This window comes from Dipteris shenzhenensis, chromosome 1, assembly GCF_047967505.1.
Source record: "Dipteris shenzhenensis isolate YYH24624 ecotype China chromosome 1, Dip_SZ_1.0, whole genome shotgun sequence".
In the NCBI taxonomy this organism is placed as follows: Eukaryota; Viridiplantae; Streptophyta; class Polypodiopsida; order Gleicheniales; family Dipteridaceae; genus Dipteris; species Dipteris shenzhenensis.
The window spans coordinates 305,359-325,929 of record NC_141596.1 but is presented as its reverse complement, the minus strand read 5'-3'; the positions used below and the strand labels follow the sequence as shown (position 1 = coordinate 325,929).

At 48.6% G+C, this 20,571-nt stretch overlaps 1 protein-coding gene across 1 annotated transcript in view; it reads left to right on the top strand.

Moving 5' to 3' along the window:
- The window catches only part of LOC147905221 (ABC transporter A family member 2-like), a 118,028-nt gene that overhangs the window by 55,616 nt on the left and 41,841 nt on the right, over nt 1-20,571 (top strand). The window contains exons 9-15 of the mRNA XM_087378756.1: nt 343-460; nt 711-787; nt 877-966; nt 1,159-1,302; nt 1,452-1,742; nt 1,841-1,921; nt 2,128-2,304. Of these exons, the coding sequence (XP_087234882.1) occupies nt 343-460; nt 711-787; nt 877-966; nt 1,159-1,302; nt 1,452-1,742; nt 1,841-1,921; nt 2,128-2,304 (978 nt within the window). The remainder of the gene's footprint in view (nt 1-342; nt 461-710; nt 788-876; nt 967-1,158; nt 1,303-1,451; nt 1,743-1,840; nt 1,922-2,127; nt 2,305-20,571) is intronic.

Here is a 20,571-nt window from a genome sequence, read left to right as displayed (position 1 = left end):
TTTATGCAATTTTTTGCCTTCCATAAAGTAAGTATCCTATAAGATGCCATGTTGGCCCACCCACCTAGTGTATAATCCTGATTTTTGTTTTTCTCATGATTGAGACACTTGTCTCTTGTCTTTCAGATCTCCCTTGCTGGCTCTTCCACCTGATCATTGATGTACATTGTTTTTTATATGTAACATATCCCATACTTCTTCTTGAAAGATCCTGAAGTAAATTGATATATGACATAAGTAAACTCTCTAAATGTATTCTCAAAGCAATATTCTTAATAAATATAGCTACAAAAACATTTCTGCAACAAGTTTGTTCATCTTATTTGAAGTTGACTATTGCAGAGCTTATGGGTCCATATCGAAAAAAACAAACTTTTCTGCTTGCTTGGTCCTAATGGTGCTGGAAAGACCACAACAATCAATTGTCTTACAGGAATTGTTCCTGTCACAGCTGGTGATGGTATGTTTCGCTCTTATGTTTCTTAATTTCCCAACATGCTATTCATGAATGGGATTTCCACTTCTTTGAAGAGAAACAGTTTGCTTGCGTTCAATATACATCATCCTTGTTCCTGTTGATTTGCCAACTTTCCAGATACATTTAAAAAGCTGAGTGGTCACTCTTTTTGGTAATACGAAGCATCTGTTATGTGGTGGAATCCCTAAGCCCTAAGTTTTGCGTGTTTCTCACTGCGTCTAGTTGATCACAGCCTTGGTTTATGGGAATTCAATAAGAAGTGCACAGGGCATGTCTAATATTCGCAGTTACATGGGAGTTTGTCCTCAGGTATGCAGGTAGAGAGTTCTTGCTCTTTTTGGTTATGGGGTTATTTCTACAGGTACATTTGACACACTTTTGATCAACTTGCATTTCAGTTTGATATCTTGTGGGATGCTTTGACTGGGCTGGAACACCTCCACCTATTTGCAAGGATCAAGGGTCTGCCACCGTCTCTTGTGAAGGAGGTAATTGACATTTCTTTGCTTGAATCAGTTAAAAAACATTGTAGTTTCTGGGATAATATTTCACCACATATTTTCTCTACCCCCTTCTTCTGGATAAGACATGGGAATATTATTCCATCTTTAAAGACAATACCACATTTTTTAATTAAAAAGTCTGCCAACAACCTGAATCATATCGCTGTTTCAATACAGACTTCCACAGAGCTGCTTTTTCGAGTCAAGCTTGCAGAAGCTGTGAATATGCGGGCCGCAAATTACAGTGGAGGGATGAAGCGGCGACTAAGCGTTGCCATTTCTTTGATTGGAGATCCCAAAATTGTATATCTTGATGAACCGGTAATACTATTGCTGTTGTTTAGAGCCGAAGCTTCTGTTAGTCTTCCTGAATAGTTTGCATTTATAATCACTTAAAGTAATTTCTAATGAACATCATCTGAGTGTAGCTATTGTTACCTTGGCTCAATTTTGGTTTCTGGTGGCTGCAGACAACTGGTATGGACCCAATAACACGCAGGCATGTATGGGACATTATTGAAGGAGCAAAGAGAGGACGGGCTATAATTTTGACCACTCATTCGATGGAGGAAGCAGATATATTAAGTGACAGGATAGCTATCATGGCTAATGGGAAGCTTCGCTGCATTGGGACATCACTCTATTTAAAGTCACGATTTGGTGCTGGATACGTTGTTACTGTCAGCCTGAACAGAAAAAGTAGCGAGCAACAACAAGAAGATGACCTGAAAACAGATCACATGAAGTCATTTTTCAAAGAGGTGAGACTTTCTCACAAATAATTTAGTAACACTTTCTATTCTGAATCTTGCACACTTTTTCTCTCATAAGACTAATATTGATGTTGGATGCAAAGCAGCAACTAGGAGTAGTACCTAAAGAAGAGAACAAGGCATTTATCACTTTTATTATACCTCGCGAAAAGGAGAGTCAACTGACGGTACTTATTGTTAGCTACTCATATATGTTTGCCTCATTTTCTTAGCAAAAAGTTGAAGTTTTTATGAAGGATTTTTTCAAAAAGACGTTACCTTAATTCTCATGCAATGCTTTTATTTACTTGATATTATATATTTTGTGTGACATGTCCTGCATTCTGGAGCTTTCTTTCATAAATTTATGAGGGGTTGATGGATTACAATGCAGGATTTTTTCACTGATTTGCAAGAGAAAGAAGCAGAATTTGGTATCACAGACATTCAAGTCAATTTGGCAACTCTTGAGGAGGTGTTCTTGAATATAGCAAAACAGGCAGAGCTTGAAAGTGCTGCGGCAGAAGGGCGGTATGAAACCATTACATTGCCAAATGGTGACTCTCTACAGGCAAGATGATGAATTCCTAATTCCATATTCTGTGTGCTACATAGTAGTCCAATCCAATCAGTGTTGATGTGCCATGTAAGTCTATGATTATATCAAGGAAAATAAGAACACTCAGCTATATCATGCAATCTTTGAAATCTCTCTTCAAGAACATTTGAAGAAAGGTTGCTGTTCAACTATGCCAGACAGAACGGGAAAGGTAAAAAGCCAAAGTTTTTAGCAAGGCATAAATCTCAATACCAAAGTGAAATGGAGGATTACCAGCCTCTCTAACAAACTTATCATTTAGTCCATTGAATCCTGTTTGTTGGCTTCCCATTGTAATTTCTTGCATGTCTTGATTGCACCTTCAACCCTTAGATAACTATTACTGCCCTTGTCTGCACGAACCTCCAACACAAAGCCACCTGCACATATGTCTTACTAAACAGCCAACTGCACCTGCTGGTCCAGTCACCTGAGCTTTCAGTCCACAAATTCTTTTGGAAACCTTTTTAAACTTGTACTGCCCTTGCCTCCCAAACCTCCAAAAAATGCCATCTGCACAGGTGTCTTACTAAGCGGCCAATAACACCTGCCCATCCACTCAACTGGGCTACCGATCCACCTACCCTTTGGAATACCTTGTTAATTGAGGAGGTGAACACGGCCCTCTCAAATCTTCTATCTCAACATCTTGAGTTGATTTAAAGGAGGACGGCTTGAGGCTCCTAAGAGATTATTCACAAAATTGGTCTCACCCTGATGCAGCAGAACCAGTGGCACGACACTATATTACAACCAACTACCTCCATTGTTCGTAAGCCCCTTGGAGCTCAAAGTTATTTTTACTTTGTCAATTAGCTCCTAAGACTTGTCCCATTTGTCTACCTAGGTCTTGATGGCTGTCAACATCGTCAAATTACTCAAAATTTTGACTGATGGAGAGCTATTGTACCACATGTAGGTTTTATGTACCTCTTTTAACCCCTTCCTTGGCTGAGCTTGGACAGCCCTCCTCATCTCCTTCCTCATGTTAGCTGGTGGTGATCCCTTCAAGCATTCATAGGCTCATGTCAAGGACAAAAGCTCATCGCTTCAATCTTTGCCACTTGGCTAAGGCACCCTTAGATTACTTCCATAGCTCAAGCTCTTGACCAAGCTTGGTTGCCATTTTATCCATCTCCTAGCCTAGTGCAAGAGTATTGTCCTAGGGTTAGCAAGTGTCCATGGGTGGAGGGATGCTTGTGACACCTTGTTCTGCTGAAATTGAAACAAAATTCAAGACTGGAGAACCCTACTCCACAACATGCCATGTCTAATAATCAAATACGATTGACTAAATGATAGACAAGTGATTGTGCCCGCTTTTTGTTGTTTGTGCCACCATATCCCATCCTGTGCTACCTTGCCATTCATCAAATCTTGCCATTCTTGATAAGATAGATCCTTGTGCTAGGTCATGGAGAGTTCAACTACCAACTTCCTACATGAAAGTTTGGGAATCATCATGAGAACCTTGTACTTTCCTTTGGAGTCAAGAATGGTGTGGCATGGTCCTCCCATTCACTATGGCTTTGTTGTCCATGAGTGATGGTGCACTGAGGAAGACAAAACATGGATAAAGGTCAGCTTCTCTGCTATCCACTCATGCGAAGCTCAGCCACCTCCCTCCCTCCTTTTCCGCTCATCCATCGCCCCCCCCTTCTCTGCTACCCTCACCACCTTCTCAGCCATCCCTCCCTCCTCGCCATCTTAGCCTCTCCTCCTTCTCCACCTGAGGCTTCCGCCCTGCCTCTCCACCACCTTGCACTGGACGTGCCTCCCATTATGGGGGGGGGAACCGGTGCTCCCGCTCCCGATCGAACACTAAGATCTGTACCCGCACTCCAAGAGAAATGGGGGACAAAGCCAAGAAAGATGACAATAACAACAACAACAAAAAAAAGCAAACGACACAACTGAAATTGGAGGATGTGAACACACGTTACAACCGGAAGTGGACTCGGGGTAGACATCAAGGCAAAGGTAGGACCCGCCTTAGCTTCTTCAGCCTCTATCTCTACCTCAACCTCAACTCCCGCTACAGTGTCAGTTTCGTTTTCAGCTCCAGCCTCAGCTCCCTCTATCTCTATCTCTACTTCGACTTCAGTCCCCGCTTCAGGCCTAGCTCTAGTTCTAGTCTCAACTCCCTCTACATCTACGATCAGTGACATACTCATGCCCATGGCACCGGTTGTTGTTCCCTTCCCCTCTTCTCCTGTTACAGCTTTCACACAGCTTATGACCCCTACTTCGGAGGTGTCATACACTGTGCCACATTACGCTTCACTCTCCCCTCTCCCTCTCAGTCAGCCCACCCTCCCACACCCCGTTGGGACTGCCTCATCCATTCCACTGTCATCTTTGTTCCTCACTCAATCACCGTCCAGGTTCCGGACTCTCAGTCCCACTCTTTCATGCCACAGTCACCACAGTTTCAGCATGGACATGGGTGGGCTGATACACTAGAGGCCCATGAGACCTTGCTCACGGAGATACATAGTTTCCGTGAGCGTGAGATGGAGCTGACTTGCTTCGCACGGGAGCAAGTCCGCTTCAACTAGGAGCAGAGCCGCATCATACAGGAGCAGGCTAGGGCCATTTGGGAGCATGCGGGTCTTATTCAGGGACTCAGACATGATATCATGCAGCTCCGACAGGAGGTCACAGCCATACACACTGTCCCGGTGGTCGAGGCACAGATTGCAAGCATGCAATCTGCTATTGAGGAGACTTCCACATGGGTTGACGTGGCCAAATGGGAACCCACAATGGTAACCGTTTCGGCTACCCTCATGGAGCAGCAGCAAAGAGCCAGTAAGGCTCTCAACATCAGAGTACACGGGATCCCACGCACTGAGGCTACATCGATGGTAGATGCGACTGCGTTCGTGGCCGCTACCTTGGGTGTGGCTGAGCACAGGATAGAGAGGGCATGGCGGGTGGGGAGAGATCCCAACCGAGAGCAACCCCTGATCATACGATTCCATGACATCTAGGCACGACTTTCAGCTCTACGACGCAGGTCAGAGTCCTTCGAGATCAGCCAGCAATCTCTATGGATGAGGACCTCACACCTTTACAAGTTGAGGAGAGGTGCTCTTTGTTGCAACAGCGGCATCAGGCCTAGAAGGAGGGGAAGTGGGCAATGGTACGAGAGGGACGACTTCTTACAGGCCCCCGTAGGGCACCTACCCCCTCCGCTACATAGGGAAGCGGGGTCTATGAGACTCAGATATCCGAGACCCTGTCCTACACCATTTGGAACTGTAATGGTACCTTATGGTGAGAACCAAGAAACTTCTCAGAATCCTATACAGGCCACGACATAGTCTTCTATACAAAGACACATCAGAGTCCAGAGTGCCCTCTTCCTATAGTCAGCGGATATACATGGGAGTCTACCTACAGAGAGGAGACGAGGGGTAGAGGAGGAGTTCGAGGTTCAAGTGGAGTTGTAGTCCTTTTCAGATCCACACTTGGGCGGATCATTTCAGTAGAGCAGAGAGATACACATTCCAGATTTCTTTGGATCCGGATATGACACATGGACAGCCGGGATCTGCTGTTTGTCGCAGTTTGCTACTTCCCCCCGAAGACCTCCCACTTTGCCAGAGATATTCGAGGTGATGATGACACATCCCCATTTGCTGCCCTTTATCAGTCCATCGTTGACTGTTCTAGCCGCAGAGAAGTCCTTCTAGTGGGGCACTTCAACGCGAGGACAAGGGCCCGTCAGGTACCACTTCTTGACTTCAGAGATGATTTCACTCTACTGGCAGATGATGACCTTGAGGAGACAGGTATGCTACGGGTTTCGGCTGACAGGCGAGGTCCATTCTCATCTTATGGGCAGGCCCTATTAGACCTAGGCAGGATACATGATCTCATTATCTATAATGATCTTGACAGATGGCCCGCTTCAAGTGGTTTCACATGCTTTCCACATGGGGGGAGCTCTAGTGTTGTTGATTACATCATGGGATCCCCTGTCTTCACATCTCGCATTACTGACTTCACTGTAGCACCTCTCCCCCCATGGGCTGATCATACATACCTTTTCTTTCGCATCTCCACCTCCCTTCGCACAGCATCTTCCACCCCACTCAGTGCTTACTCCACCTACCACGATATACGCTTTGATCGAGATCACTCACCTTCTTACTCTGGCCGTCTGTACATACTTCTCGCTTATATTGACTTCATACCCCTTTTAGAGAATCGTGCTGCCCTTGTCACCCGCTCACTACACGAGGTTGCCATTCACGCTTTTCCCACACCACCCGCTCCACCCGCCCACCACCCCCTGGAACTGTCCCCTGTAATAGTTGATACGATGATGAGTGTAAGGCCTTACACTGTCAACTCAGATTCGAAACCAAAAATAGTCTTCCAAGCGCACCAGATACGCTACGTGAATACCGTAGACTGGTACGGAGGAAGAAACTAGACTTCGTTCGTCGAAACGAGGAGGAGCTACTAAACATTTTGTTTAGTAACAACTCTTCTGGTGGAGATTTCTAGAAGGACGGTCCCCTCTGCCACTCACTGACACCTAGATCTAGTTTGATTATGCACGCACACTTTATGACATCCCAAAGCAGCCAGTCCCTAATCTCTCACACATGCCTCGTCCCACATCCTGCACCCTTTTCACTAGAGGAGGGGTAAAGGATGCCGTAATGAAACTTCATAATGGCCGAGCGAAGGATCATGAGGAGCTATGCACTGAGTTCATTGTATATGGGATTAACCTCCTAGCCCCGATCTTAGCAAAGCTTTTTAAGGAAGCAGTTTGTTTGGGATTTCCACACACTTGGACCATTAACGCTATCTCACCCATCCACAAGGCAGGGGATCCCATGAGCCCGGAGAACTACAGGACCATTATGAGTAGACATGTCATGTCCAAGATTTATGCATCAGTACTTGACTCCAAGGCTAGCAGACTTGCAGAGTGTCGACGACTTAGAGCAGCAGGACAGAGGCCGTATTCCGGCGTGATCATGGAACCATGGACCACATTCTCACGCTCAGATGTATCATCGAGAAGGCGAGGTCATGGAAGCAGAGGGTTTATTGTTGCTTTGTGGATTTGCGCAAGGCATTTGACACGGTCCCGAGAGCCCGCCTGATACGGCGCCTACAGGACTTGGGTTATGACAAGGAGATCATTTGGGCTGTCATGGCACTTTACGAGAGAGTTTTTGGTAGAGTTCGAGCAGGATCCAGGTGGACAGACGAGATCATGAGTAACCATCGGGGTCAAGCAAGGGTGTCGTTTGTCGTCTACCTTGTTTGGCCTCTACATTGACGACCTTGAGACAGTGATGCAGACACAGGGGGGTGTAGGTTGCTCTCTTGCGGGCACGCTGATCCAGATTTTGCTCTATGCAGATGACGTGGCTCTCTTGTCTTCCTCAGCAGAGGGGCTTCAGAGACACCTAGACGCACTACAGTCCTTTTGTGAGTCTCATGATTTGAAGGTCAACCTGGGTAAAACCAAGGTCATGATCTTCAATACATCTCGAGCCATCATGCGTCAGGAGTAGTTCACATTTGCGGAGTCATCTATTGAGATAGTTTCATCATACACTTATCTTGGGGTTATCATCTCCGGACCGAGCTTCACTATGAGACCCGCGATGCAGGCATGCTTGAGTAGAGGGTATGCCTCATTGACCAGGCTAGAGAAGTAGTGCTTCCGCTCACACTTTCAAGATCCACGCACCAAGGGGTTGCTTTTTGACTCCTTCGCTCGCCCAACGGGGATGTACGGCAGCCCTTGTTGGGGGCCAAACTTGTCGGAGACAGAGTGGGCCCGTGTGGAGCGGCTACAAGTTCTCATGTTATCACGGATGATTCGTGGTAAGTCATCCGTTCCTCAGCAGATCATTAAGGCTGAGTTTGGGTCACCCTCTTTACATTTAGATGTTGCATTTCAAGTCATCACATATCTGTACCGAGTTAGGGAATATGGGGATTATACCTCGGGGCGTAGCAGGCTACCATGGATAGCTCTATCCTCTTCTATGGCACTTGCAGCAGCAGGAGATCAGTTATGGGATTTTAGCCCGTTTCCTCTCCTACCCAGACCAGCGGTGTTTGGCAGGTTTCATTCATGAGGCACTTAGACACCGCGAGAGGATACTCCGAGCACAGAGACAGGAGCAGACTTCTTCCTCGGTTGATCCCTCTCAGAGCTCTATCATGGAGTTCTTTCAGCTAGATCACATGGACACCAACGAGATGAGGCCTCGACATGACCGTGACCCGGAGCCCGTGACTCGATAGCTCAGACAGAGGGTCGTCACACAGATCACACTTGGAGACATCCCCTCCTTGTTTAGAGTCAAAGCCCGACCGACGGGGGTCACGATAGCCCTTGTTAGACGCAGAGCTATGACCACGAGATGTGCCAGGACTGCACCTGTGAGTGGCCGACAACACTCTATTGCCAACTTCATGCCTCCACTGCCTCATCCATCCTGATATCTTGCTGTTGCTGGGGATGATGATGATATTGATGACGATGTTGAGATTGATATATAGTCGACCATCGACATGACTATGCTGTACTTGGGACTTAGTACTGCCATTCTGCATTTTTGCATTTTTTGCATTTTGTGTTTTGCATTGGTATGGATGCTCGTTTAGTAGCTCCACTACCACAGCTCATTGTATCATGATTTTTACAGTCTCATAGACCCATCGGTCTTCTGAAGACTTTAATAAACTTTCTTTCTTTCTTTCTTTCCTTCTTTCTTTCTCCCTCCCCCCTTTATCTCCTCTTCCTTCACACCATTTTCAGTGGATTCCTTTTTATTTACTTTTTTAATCTTGGGCAGGTCTTATGAATGATTGAATATCATTCACCTTGTTCTTTTACAAAAGCCATGTACACGAAAATTGCACATTTTATTGCTTTACCACATGTAACATCAGATACAATGGGGATAGTTTCCCCTTTATTCTTGGCAACTAAACGCTGGTTTTTTCCTCTATGGATAAAACTCAGCACCCTCTCAAGGTATTCTATCTTTACTCCCTTTCGATGGAACCATGGTGTACCAAGTACAACATCATGCTACTTGAGAGGAGAAATTAAGAAGTCCTCATGATCTATATAACTATGCACATTGACACGGAGCTTTCCAATCAAAGGAGTAACTTGCACTGGATTCCCCTGGAACATTTGATCAGCATCAAGAGCTCTGCCTAGCTCTTCAGTTTTGATCCCTAATCTCAGGGCTAAGTCTTCGGATATGAAATTGTCTGTAGACCCTGGATCAAATAGGATTAATGCTTGCTGATCTCTTACTTTCCCCATGATAGCAAAAGCTCTTTTTCCTTTGGGTCTGAGGTACTATCCAAAACATCTGGGACTGCTCTCACCATTGGTCTCGATGGTGGTACTTGTGGCTTTTTCTACTCCTTAGAACCCGAAGGCTTCTCAGGGCATTGGGCAGCCATATGCCCCTCTTTCCCACATTTAAAGCATTTCCCATCTCTGCGGAATTCAACTATCTGTTCAGGAGTGAATGGGGATTTGCCTTTATATGACTTTGAAAGCTAAGTACCCCTTGGCTTCTAAGGGTGAAACCCTTTCTTCTCAACCTCGGGATACTCTTTCTTTTCTAATTTTAAAAAATCAGGTTTCTTCCTTTCAGTACCTCCTGCATGCAAGGATGGCACTGTGGCTAGATCTTGTATCTGCACAAGACTAGCTACTGAAGCTGAATGCATAATGTCTTGAATGTTCTTTGCCCTCAAAGCATTCACCACTGCTTGAATTTTTGAACTGAGACCTGCTCTATACTTTCTCATTTGGGTTCTTTTGGAGATACTTTGGAAGGGTGCAACCTACAAATAAGCATCCCAAAACTTTTGATTGTACATGTCCATTGTAACCCCTGCATCCATATGTAAATTGTCCCAATCTTAAAGGACATGATCTCTGAACTGTTTAGGCATGAACTGCTCGTAGAAGGCTTTCTTGAAGCCCTTCCACCTCTTTGGGGCTGACCCATTTGTGGTATGTACATTCCACCATGCACTAGCTGTCGCTGTCAAGTACAAACTGACCATTCTCATCTTGGAGGATTCTAAAATTTTTTTTGTACCGAATGCAGCATCAAACTGCCTAATGAACTGCAGTGCTTTGTCTGTATGACCATATTGTCCATTATAGGTCATAAACTTAACAGATTTACCTCCCATCTTTGAATTCCTTGGTCTTGGAAGACTTGCTCTTCCTAGACTTCTTGTGTTTCCTTCTTTTCCTGGATGGTTTATCTGATGATGAAGATACAGAAGTTGAGCTTAAGGTAGACAGTGAAGGGCTTGGAGATCGGTGATGATGCCTCGATCTCTTCTTGCTATGAGAACGTCCCCTATGAGATCCCTCTCTCTCGGGCTGTACACGAGAGTGCGCCTCTGGCATTGGCACATCATAAGCTGCATTAGGCATAGTTTCTGCTTGAAACAAATGCTGAGCTCTTAGATCCCTTCTGAGTTTTTTCATCTCCTGCATACAAATGCGTACCATCTACTCAAATTCTTGCTAAGTTTGCTGCACACTTCTCTGTCTTGGATGTGCATCCCTATCTTGTGAATCCCACTGGATAGGTGATTGAGCCATTCTCCAACAACTTGTCTGAGATCTGCAAGTTTCTCACACACACTGTGTATGCAATTGATGCACGCAGCCTTTGCTATTCAAAGAGAAAATTACCTCAACAAGAGGTGTCTTGCATTCACAACTTATGCCAGTGCCGGGCTGTCAACTAAAGGCATAAACTCAAAGCTGTGTGCCACTTTTCTGGCTGCTGCAAATGACTTCAAAAAGCATCTGTTTTTCCCTCTTTTCACTGCTCAAAGGCATGCATATTCTTTTTCTGCAAATCTCTGATTTCTGCTTTTTCTGACAGTAAATACTCTCTCAGGCAGGTGAAAACTGTTGGCAGAAACAGTCTCTGCAACTGCCCTTTTTTTTTTGGGACAGTAACTGGATGGGTAACCGGCTGGTTACACTAACCAAACTGACTTTCTCTGGTCTGGTTAGTTGAGCAGGCCAGTTAGTCTGTAACTGAGAGTAACTGAATACAGTTGGGTAGACCAAGCTTACACCAACCAGTTTGGTTTGGTTGGCCCACTAACTGAACCTCTAACCAGAGTCCAGCTAACCAGGGTTAGTCTAACCACTCGTTTGCCATCTCAGGAGTCCAGCTGGCTGCCATGTCATCACTGTACATGCATGTGCCATGTCAGCCCTATGCCACATCAGCAAGCTCTAGCTATCTGCCACATGTCTTTTTGCCACGTCAGCATCTGCAAGCCTGCCCAAACCTTGGCAAAGATCTCCTTCGAGACAAGTCGTATGTCATTGCATCGGCGTCGCCGGCTCCATTAACCACACAATCATCTTCTTCGTCTTTTCACACACGTGTCACAGGTGCATAGAACCAAACGAAGGCTTTTCTATCATGAATCACGCCAAGCATCCCATCAAGGTCTTCTTCGTCGTTTCCTTTGCCATCAAACGTGCGCTTGCATAGATGCCTCTAGGCGGAGTGAAACCTTTCATGCGGAATCAAATATGCTCCCCGCGATGGTCACTGACGCCTACTTGTACACTCATGCGTAAGGCAATTCCTTACACAACCGATCAGTTTGGACGTAGGGGCTTTCGTGCATTCATAGGCTTCGAAGTAAGCAATCCTGTCCCGTCAGATTTGAAGCCCCAAACCTTCCAGCTGCCACCTCTTGGGCCAACGCCATCCTTTCTTCAAAATCAACATCGAATCTTTATTCTCTTGCTGGATCGTCGCAGCCTAAGAAGGCTATGAGCCTTGGCTCTGATACCAATGAAATCGTCGTGCCGCTGGTTTTCAACCTTCTTGCTTGTGCAATCTTACGATACAGCAAAAACACTCTCAAATGCTCTCCCTCTCTCTACAAATACACTAGGGCCCAGGACAATCATCGGGCTGGACCCCCCCCAAAGGTTTTTATTCATGAGAGAGAAAATTGGAGTACACAGTTCAGCGTAAAGCTGCTTCTCTAAAAATCCAAAACATGAATCGATCTTTACAAGAGCTTCAAGCTCATTCCAAAATGGCAACATGCCACTTGTCTAAAATCTAAATTAAGTCCTATTACATGCCTCTCAGGGCAATTTCTGGGATCTTCGTAGCACTTAGTCACGCGGGTGGCCTTCAAAATGCTTGCTACGCTCCAAATTGCTTAGGTCTTTAGTCTCTCATAGTACTTGTAACAATTAATTAAAGCGCACCACCATGGCACCCATTAATTGTTAGCGCTTTGCATGCAAAATAATTAACTGTGGACTAATCCTAGTTACGGTGGGCATCCCCACTGAACACATGTGCACACATAACAAATATATAAATATATTTATTCTCTGGTTGACCGGAGTCAACGCTCTTGATCATGATTAAGGGGCTTCGAGGTGCCTTAATTATAGTCAAGTCTCTCCAACCGAAGTTGGCACATCTTGGTTAACCGCAGTTAACCTTCTTGGTATAAACCAAGTCTTCTTGATCGAAATCAGGCTTACTTGACCGAAGTCAAGTATCTTTGACTGTTGTCAATTCTTTGACCAATAGAACAACTCTTTTGACCATAATTAACCGATCAAATAAATGGTCAATTATACTTTGACTTAGGATATTTACATTGTGGCGACAGAGACCCTAGGAGCTTGCTCGGAGAAAGTACAGGGAGTGCGAAAGATGTACGGAGAAAGTACAGGGCTGGTACGATAGAGTGGTACAGGATGTACAGAAAGGGTACGATAGACTATGAGAGCTGTAGGATGGGCTATACGGAGAAGCTACAAGTAACTGTATGGGACTGTATGGAGAATGTACGATGGACTATACGGGGAGGTTGCGGGACTGTAAGGAGAAGCTATGAGGAACTGTACGGAGAATGTACGACGGGCTATACGAGGATGTACGACGGGCTACAGAACTGTACGACGGCCTGTACGGAGAGAGAGAGACAGAAAGAAAGAAAGTTTATTAAAGTCTTCGGGAGACCATGAAGGTCTATGAGACTAAAGATAACTGATACAATGAGCATAGCGGTGGCGGTCTCAAAACGGGCCAGCCAACCGTTTCTACAAAAAAAGAGGTTATGAAGGATGGTGTGTCTAGTCCTGATACAAAAAATATGTATCTACCTCTAGATGATACAAAAAAGAAGGGGGGGGCACCAAAAATGGGGCAGAGGGGGGAGATACAATATATATGTGCAGGTGGTGATCGTCAGACACCAGTCATAGAGGGGCCGTCAGATGGGAGGCCGGAAAAAACCCTGCGATAGATGATTGGCCTCTGACGTCACGCGGCCTAGTCGAGCTCGGTCGTCGGGGGCGGCGGGTGGCCCTGTGGATGAGGGCAACGGTAACCCCGGTGGGACAGGCAGAGAGCAGAGATGAGATGTCATGGACCCGGATGTGTAAGTTTGTCCGCTGGCGCAACTGTCGTGGCTCTGGCTCTCGCTCACATCCGCGTCGTCGGCTAGACTGAGGAGAGGTATCTTGTGACTGGAAGAAATCAGTGATGGGCCGTTGGGTGTCCTCACGCTGTGTGTGTTGCGCGTGTCACCATGCTCAGAGAGAGGTATCTCGGTGGCGAGTCATCTCATGTAAGAAAGCGGCTAGGCATCGCTGATCCGAGAACTGCAGCATGTGTGGGAGGGGGCCGAATCTGTCGCGAAAGAGGCAGTGGTATCGGCCTCGAATGGCATAATAGATAGGACATCTGAAAGCAAAGTGCTCCTCCGACTCGATCTCCTGCAAATCGCAAAGTGGGCAAAGGCGGCCCTCTCGTGGGATACCCTCTGCGCGTCCGCTCTCGATCCGTAATCGGTGTGTGACGAAACCCTAAACTGACCGAGGGAGATCCGGAGCGCATGTGGTAGATGAAGGTATGTGTAACCCGGAGGTGTGATGAAGCCCTCCTGTGAGATCTGGAGGCAGTGTCGGCAGTAGAAGTCGAGCTTCATAGGAAGCTCGGGGTGAAGAAACCATGTCCACCAGGTGTGAAGCTGGAGCAGATCCGCTCGAATGAGCCGGTTGACCTCCTGGTCAGTGGGGGAGAGGGGAGATGGTGGAGCATCGAGGCTGTACTGAAAAGGAGGCAACCGGTCTAAGTCGAGGCCCAGTCGGGTGAACCAACTGGAAAGACGACTATACCAGCATCTCTGGTCCCCATCAACAGATAAGGCCATAGAGGAGGATAGGGCTAGCCAAGGTAGGCAGAGGCGACCGTCGGAGGAGGAGCTGAAATCCCTGACTCTATGTAGATAAGTGATAGCCTGGAAAGCCGCATCGAGCTGTAGGGGTGAGGCGCCGAACTCTGCCAGAATGATCTGGTGTGGTACCGATGGTTTGCTGCGGATCATCCAAGCAAACATCAGTATCTGTAGGTGCTCGACTCGAGCCCACTCTGTGTCTGAAAGGTCGGCTCCCCACCACGGGCTACCGTACATGCCTGCCGGGCGGACCAAAGAATAAAAAAGGAGAGACTTGGTCCGCGGGTCCTCGAAGTGGGAGTGGTAGCACTGTCGCTCCAGCCTGGCAAGAGCAGCGTAGCCCCGGCTGATCCTGGCCTACATGGCCGGGCGCATCGTGAAGATCGGGCCTAAGAAGACAATGCCCAAGTATGTGTAAGAGTCAACTATCTCAACAAGGTCACTGGCGAAGAGAAACTACTCTCGGTGCATAGCGGGTCTGGAAGTGTTGAAGATCATCACCTTGGTTTTCCCAAGGTTGACCTTCAAGTCATGTGTATCACAGAAGACCTGAAGTCCATCCAGGTGTCGCTAAAGACCAGTAGCAGAAGAGGATAGTAGTACTACATCGTCTGCGTATAGGAGAATTTGGATGACAGCCTCCGCAAGAGAGCAGCCTGCACCTCCGAGTGTCCTGATGGTGGTCTCGAGCTCGTCGATGTAGAGGCCAAATAGAGTCGGTGACAAGGGACATCCTTGTTTGACTTCGATAGTGCTCGTGATCTCTAGGGTCCAGCTGGTGCCAATATGGCCCATCACCCGCTCATAGAGAGCTACTAGTGCCCTGATAACCTCCGAGTCGTAGCCTAACTCCTGCAGGCGTCTGATGAGTCGGGCGCGGAAAACGGTGTCGAATGCCTTGCGGAAATCCACAAAGCAACAATATACTCCCTGTCTCCTGTGTTTGGCCTCCTCAATGATCCCTCTAAGTGTAAAAATGTGATCGTAAGTCGAGTGATCCGTCCTGAAACCGGCCTATCCGGATGCCCTGAGCCCCTGTACCTCTGCGCGAGCATTGACCTCACCATCTAACACTGATGCATAGATCTTGGACATAACATGTCCAATCATGATGGTCCTGTAATTCCCTGGATCCATGGGATCTCCTGCTTTGTGGATGGGTGTGATAGTGTTCAGGGTCCAGGCTCTGGGGAACCCGTGGCAGACAGCTTCATTGAACAGCGTTGCCAGGATGGGGGCTAGAGTTTTGATGCCATAGGCAACAAACTCTGTGCATGGGCCCTCATGATCCTTAGCTTGGCCGTTGTGAAGCTTAAGCGCTGCGTGGGTGACTCCCTGGGTTGTGAAGAGGGTGCAAGAAGTGGGGCGGGGGGTGGCTGAGAGGTCAGGAGGAGGCTGATCAGGGATATCATAGAGTGTACGTGCGTAGGAGTGCCAGAGGAAAGTGTCTGTGAGGGGGGAGGGGGATCGGCGTTCTAAAAATTTCCTCGAGAAATCCTTGGAGTTGCTATGTTCAGTAGCGTATCCTCATTCTGGCACAGGAAGGCTAGCTTCTTGCGACGGACTAGTCGACGATAATCCTTGGTGAGATGTGGGTTGGCCCTAGCGTTTCACTGGGTCGTGAGTCGGAGTGTGCAGCGTAATGCTTTACACTCGTCATCATATTAGCTATTGCAAGGGGTGGAGCCAGCGGGTGGAGGGCGGGTGGACCGAGTAGTGGAAGGAAAATTGTGGCGGGCTGCATTGTGAAGGGAGTGGGTGATAAGGGCGGCTCGGTGATCTAGAGAGGGTATGGTGTCTATGTGTTTGAGGAGGGAGGCTAGGTGGGCTGAGTAATCAGGTGAGAGGTTATGATCAAAGTGTATATCCTGATAGGTAGTGTAGTGCGGGGTGTGGCTGGGAGGGACTCGAGGCGCAAGGATATGAAAGAACAGGTAAGTGTGGTTGGCTCCTAGGGGTAAGGGCGCAGTACGGAAGTCAGTGATCTGTGGGGCTAAAGCAAGAGATCCCAGAATGTAGTCGACGACACTGGCTCCTCCGCCATGTGGAAAACATGTGAAACCAGAGGAGGCAGGCCACCGGTCTAGTCCATTGTAGATGACCAAGTCATGTATACGTCCAAGGTCCAAAAGAGCCTACCCATACGCAGTAACGAGAGCGCGACTGTCAGCCGAGGAGTGGGGGAAGCCCGAGTCCTCTATGTCCATCTCAGGTAATAGGACCGGATCTGAGTGGAAGTCCAGGAGTGATGTCTGATGTGCACCTGTCCTTGCGTTGAAATCCCCAACTAGGAGGACCTCTCCGCGTCTGGAGAACTCCACAATGTCTGAGTAGAGATCTAAATAGGGCGATACCCCCGTATCCTCACGTAGCATCCGTGCGAAATGTGACGTCTCAGGAGGAAAGTAGCAGACTGCAATAAAGAGGTCGCGTGTGGAGGGGCGTTGAAATCAGAGCCATAGGTAACGGGCATGGACATCCAGTCTAACCACGGATATCAAGCTCGTGAGTGCTGAACGAAAGAGTACTGCAACTCCGCCTGATCCTTGGACCCCCCCAGTGTATCTGGTCTCCTCGTGGAATATTGACTCCCAGGTATAGCCACTGACCGAGGGGAGAGGGCGCTCGGGGCTCTGATGTGTCTCTGTATAGAAAACGATGTCGCGTCCATTGTATGACTCTGAGAAGTTCCCAGGGTCAGACCATAGGGTACCATTACAGTTCCATATGGTGCATGCCAAGGGTACTGTGTGCTGAGTCTGCATCTCATAGACCATGTCTCCCTATTTGGAGGGGGAGCCTGCTACCGTGTCTAGAGTACCTGGTGGGGCTCGACGGTAGGGGCCAACTAATAGGCGGCCATCTCGGACGACAGCCCACTTCCCCTCCTGACGGGCTACATCTCGCTGCTGAAGCAGGGTGCACCGCTCTTCCACCTGCATAGGTGTGAGATCCTCATCCATGATGATAGTAGGGTGGTCCCGTAGTGTAGCACGCTGCCTAAGAGCTACAAGTCGAGCATGAGTATCCCTGAATCGGATGATGAGTGGCTGTGGGCGCGTGGGGTCCCATCCTGTGCGCCATGCATGCTCGATCCCATGCTCGACGAGGCCGAGGGTAGAGGTCACGAAAGCAGTCGCGTCCGCTAAGGAGGTGAGTGAATCTGCGCGGGGGATACCTCATACTCAGATGTTGAGAGCCTTACTGGCCCTCTGTTCTTGCTCGGCGATGGTGGCTGAGACTGCTACTTTGGGTACCCGTCTCGCAACGTCCACCCATCTGGTAGTCTCCGCAATAGCAGTCTCGATGGTAGCGATCCGCTCCCCCACCTCTAGTGTAGTGCACGGGGCCGCTGTGACTGTAGAAGTGAGAGAGAACCTCCTGACGGAGGTGAGTGATCTCCTAGCGCATGCTCTGAATAAGCTGATCTTGTGCTACGGTATGATCCCGTAGTCGATGTAGCTCCGTAAAGATGTAATCTATCGTCTCAGGTGGGACCCGAGGGGGTGCGAACTAGGACACGGCGTAGGGCTGGTGGGGCATGGGAGATGGGCTGGCTGTATATGGCAGGGGAGTGGAGAAAGGCTGCCGGGTGAGGGGAAGGGGGGACATAAGAGTGGTGGAGACAAAAGGGAGCTGTGTGGGGGGTGAGGAACTGTGGGGGAGCTGGAGTGGGAGGCAGGCTGAGGGTATTTGGTACACTGGTGGGGGAGGCAGTGGTCGGAGTAGAGATGATGGCTGCGGGAGAAAGAACTGCATTGGTGCCCATTGCACCCGATGTTTTCAGGACTGGTTGGCTGTCAATTGCTAATCCACTCCTGGAGATGCGCTTTGCGATGTCTCCCACAATTGGCTTCGAAGACTGTTTGGGTTTGTGGGCCATTGTAGAACTTGTTTAGGTGCACGATTTCCTGCAGAGGCAGATCTTGTTCAGCATTGCTGTAGGGGTGCGCAGGCCTGCACAGGCCCAGTGGCAAGCCAAGGCTTGCAGCTAACAAGGGCCCTCAGACCACGAGGCAGGGGCAACGGGTGTTGCAGGTCTAGGCAGTGAGGTAAGAGGCAGCGCAGGCGAGGGAGGAGGCAGCGTGGAAGAGGGAGAGGGAATGCGACGGCAGGCAACGGGGGGGAGGAGGCAGGCAGCAGGATGGAGGTAGCGGGGGGGAGCTGGAGAGGCAGGCGACGGGGGGCTGGAGAGGCAGGCGACGAGGGGGAGGAGGCAGGCGGCGAGGAGGAGGCAGGCGACGGGGAGCTGGAGGCAGGCGACAGGGGAGCTGGAGAGGCAGGCGGTGGGGGGCTAGAGAGGCAAGCGGGGGGGGGTTGGAGAGGCAGGCAGGCGGCGCGAGAGGTAGGCGGCGGGGGGCTGGAGAGGCAGGAGGCACGAGAGGAGAGGCAGGAGGCAGCCAGAGGTAGGCGGCGGGGGGAGCTGGAGAGACAGAGAGAGAGAGAGAGAGAGAGAGAGAGAGAGAGAGGGGGGGGGGGCTAAGGCGAGATGGGGACGGTGATCGGAACTGTGCAAGAGGGTAGAGGGAGAGAGGGGGCTGAGGCAAGGTCAGAGAGGGGGATGGGACTGTTCAGGAGGGCAGAAACAGAGAGGGGGATAACGTGAGATGGATAGAGAGTAGGTTCTAGTCCGTGGCAGTAGGGAATGGATTCACAGGTGGTTGGAGAGGAAGTGAGGCCATTCTAGGGAGACAGAGAGAGAGAGAGATCTATTAACGTCCGCGGGAGGGCTCGCGGGCCTATGGGACAAAGTGCACACAAAAAATATACTCAAACAAGGGCACACTAGGGCCCTTGCTGAGTACTAATCTATACTGGCAGAATCATAATGATCATAATCAATCAAGTACAAATTGAATCAAGTCAGTTACGGAGATGGGACTCAGAAACCGAAGGCCGGTACAGTGATGTCTCTCTGGTGAGCTAGGAAAATATCTCGTATTTGTGTTTGTCGAGCTGTCTCGCACTATGGCGGGGGATGTGGTCTCCTCGATCTCTGAACTCTCTAGGCTTCATCTCTGTCGATCCCCCCTAAGGAAAGCTATGATAGGTCAGACCTCAATAGAATGTGATCTGGGCACTCTCTATCTCGCGCGTGGTCTTTGTGTCCGTCTCTCATAGACCCATCGGTATCTCCACCCTTACTCTGATTTGTATCAGATTTTCTTCCAATCTCATAGACCCATCGGTCTTCCGAAGACTCTAATAAAATTTCTTTCTTTCTCGGAGGCATCGTGTTGGCTCTCTCGACTGATCCAAGCTGCCCTCATATCAGCTAGCTCCTCCTCTACTCCGCTGTGTCTTGGAGCTGACTAAAATGTGTAGAAGCCTATGACGTGACACTGTGTCTGTTTAACCTCTATGTCCTGTGGTCTAGCCACCTCCTGTTGCTCTCTTATTTGTCGCATTAGTGTCTCCCTATGTCGGCGCATCTCCATTAGATAGAGCCCAATGCAAACCTGGTCATGGAAATGGATCAGTATGATAGTGGGCCCCTGGATCTCATAGTAGGTTGGGCAAATACAAAGGAAATGCTCCTGTGTCTCAACCGCCCCCATCATGCATAGTGTGCAAATCCTCTGCTCTTTGGGTATACCTCTGCTGCTCTCCCTGCTTCGATCCTCAACTGGTGGGACAAAACCCGCATTTGTCCAATGGCATCTTTGTCCTCGAGGTATTGGGGTCTGATGATGAATCCTTCCTTCCATACTCTTAGGAAGTGGTCACGGTAGAACTAGATCTTGGTGAGGAGCTCCTAGTCCCCTCCCCAAGTCCGAGATGTATGGAGGTGGAGGAAATCTAACTGTATGATACAGTTGATCTCATCTCGTGGGATCAACTCACGAGGTGCATCCATGCTGTACTAAAAGGGGGGGAGTCTGTCCATCTGGATACTGTGCCTGGCAAGCCATGTGGATATATGTGCATATCATGTATCTGCCCACCCTCCGCTCATCGTCTGGA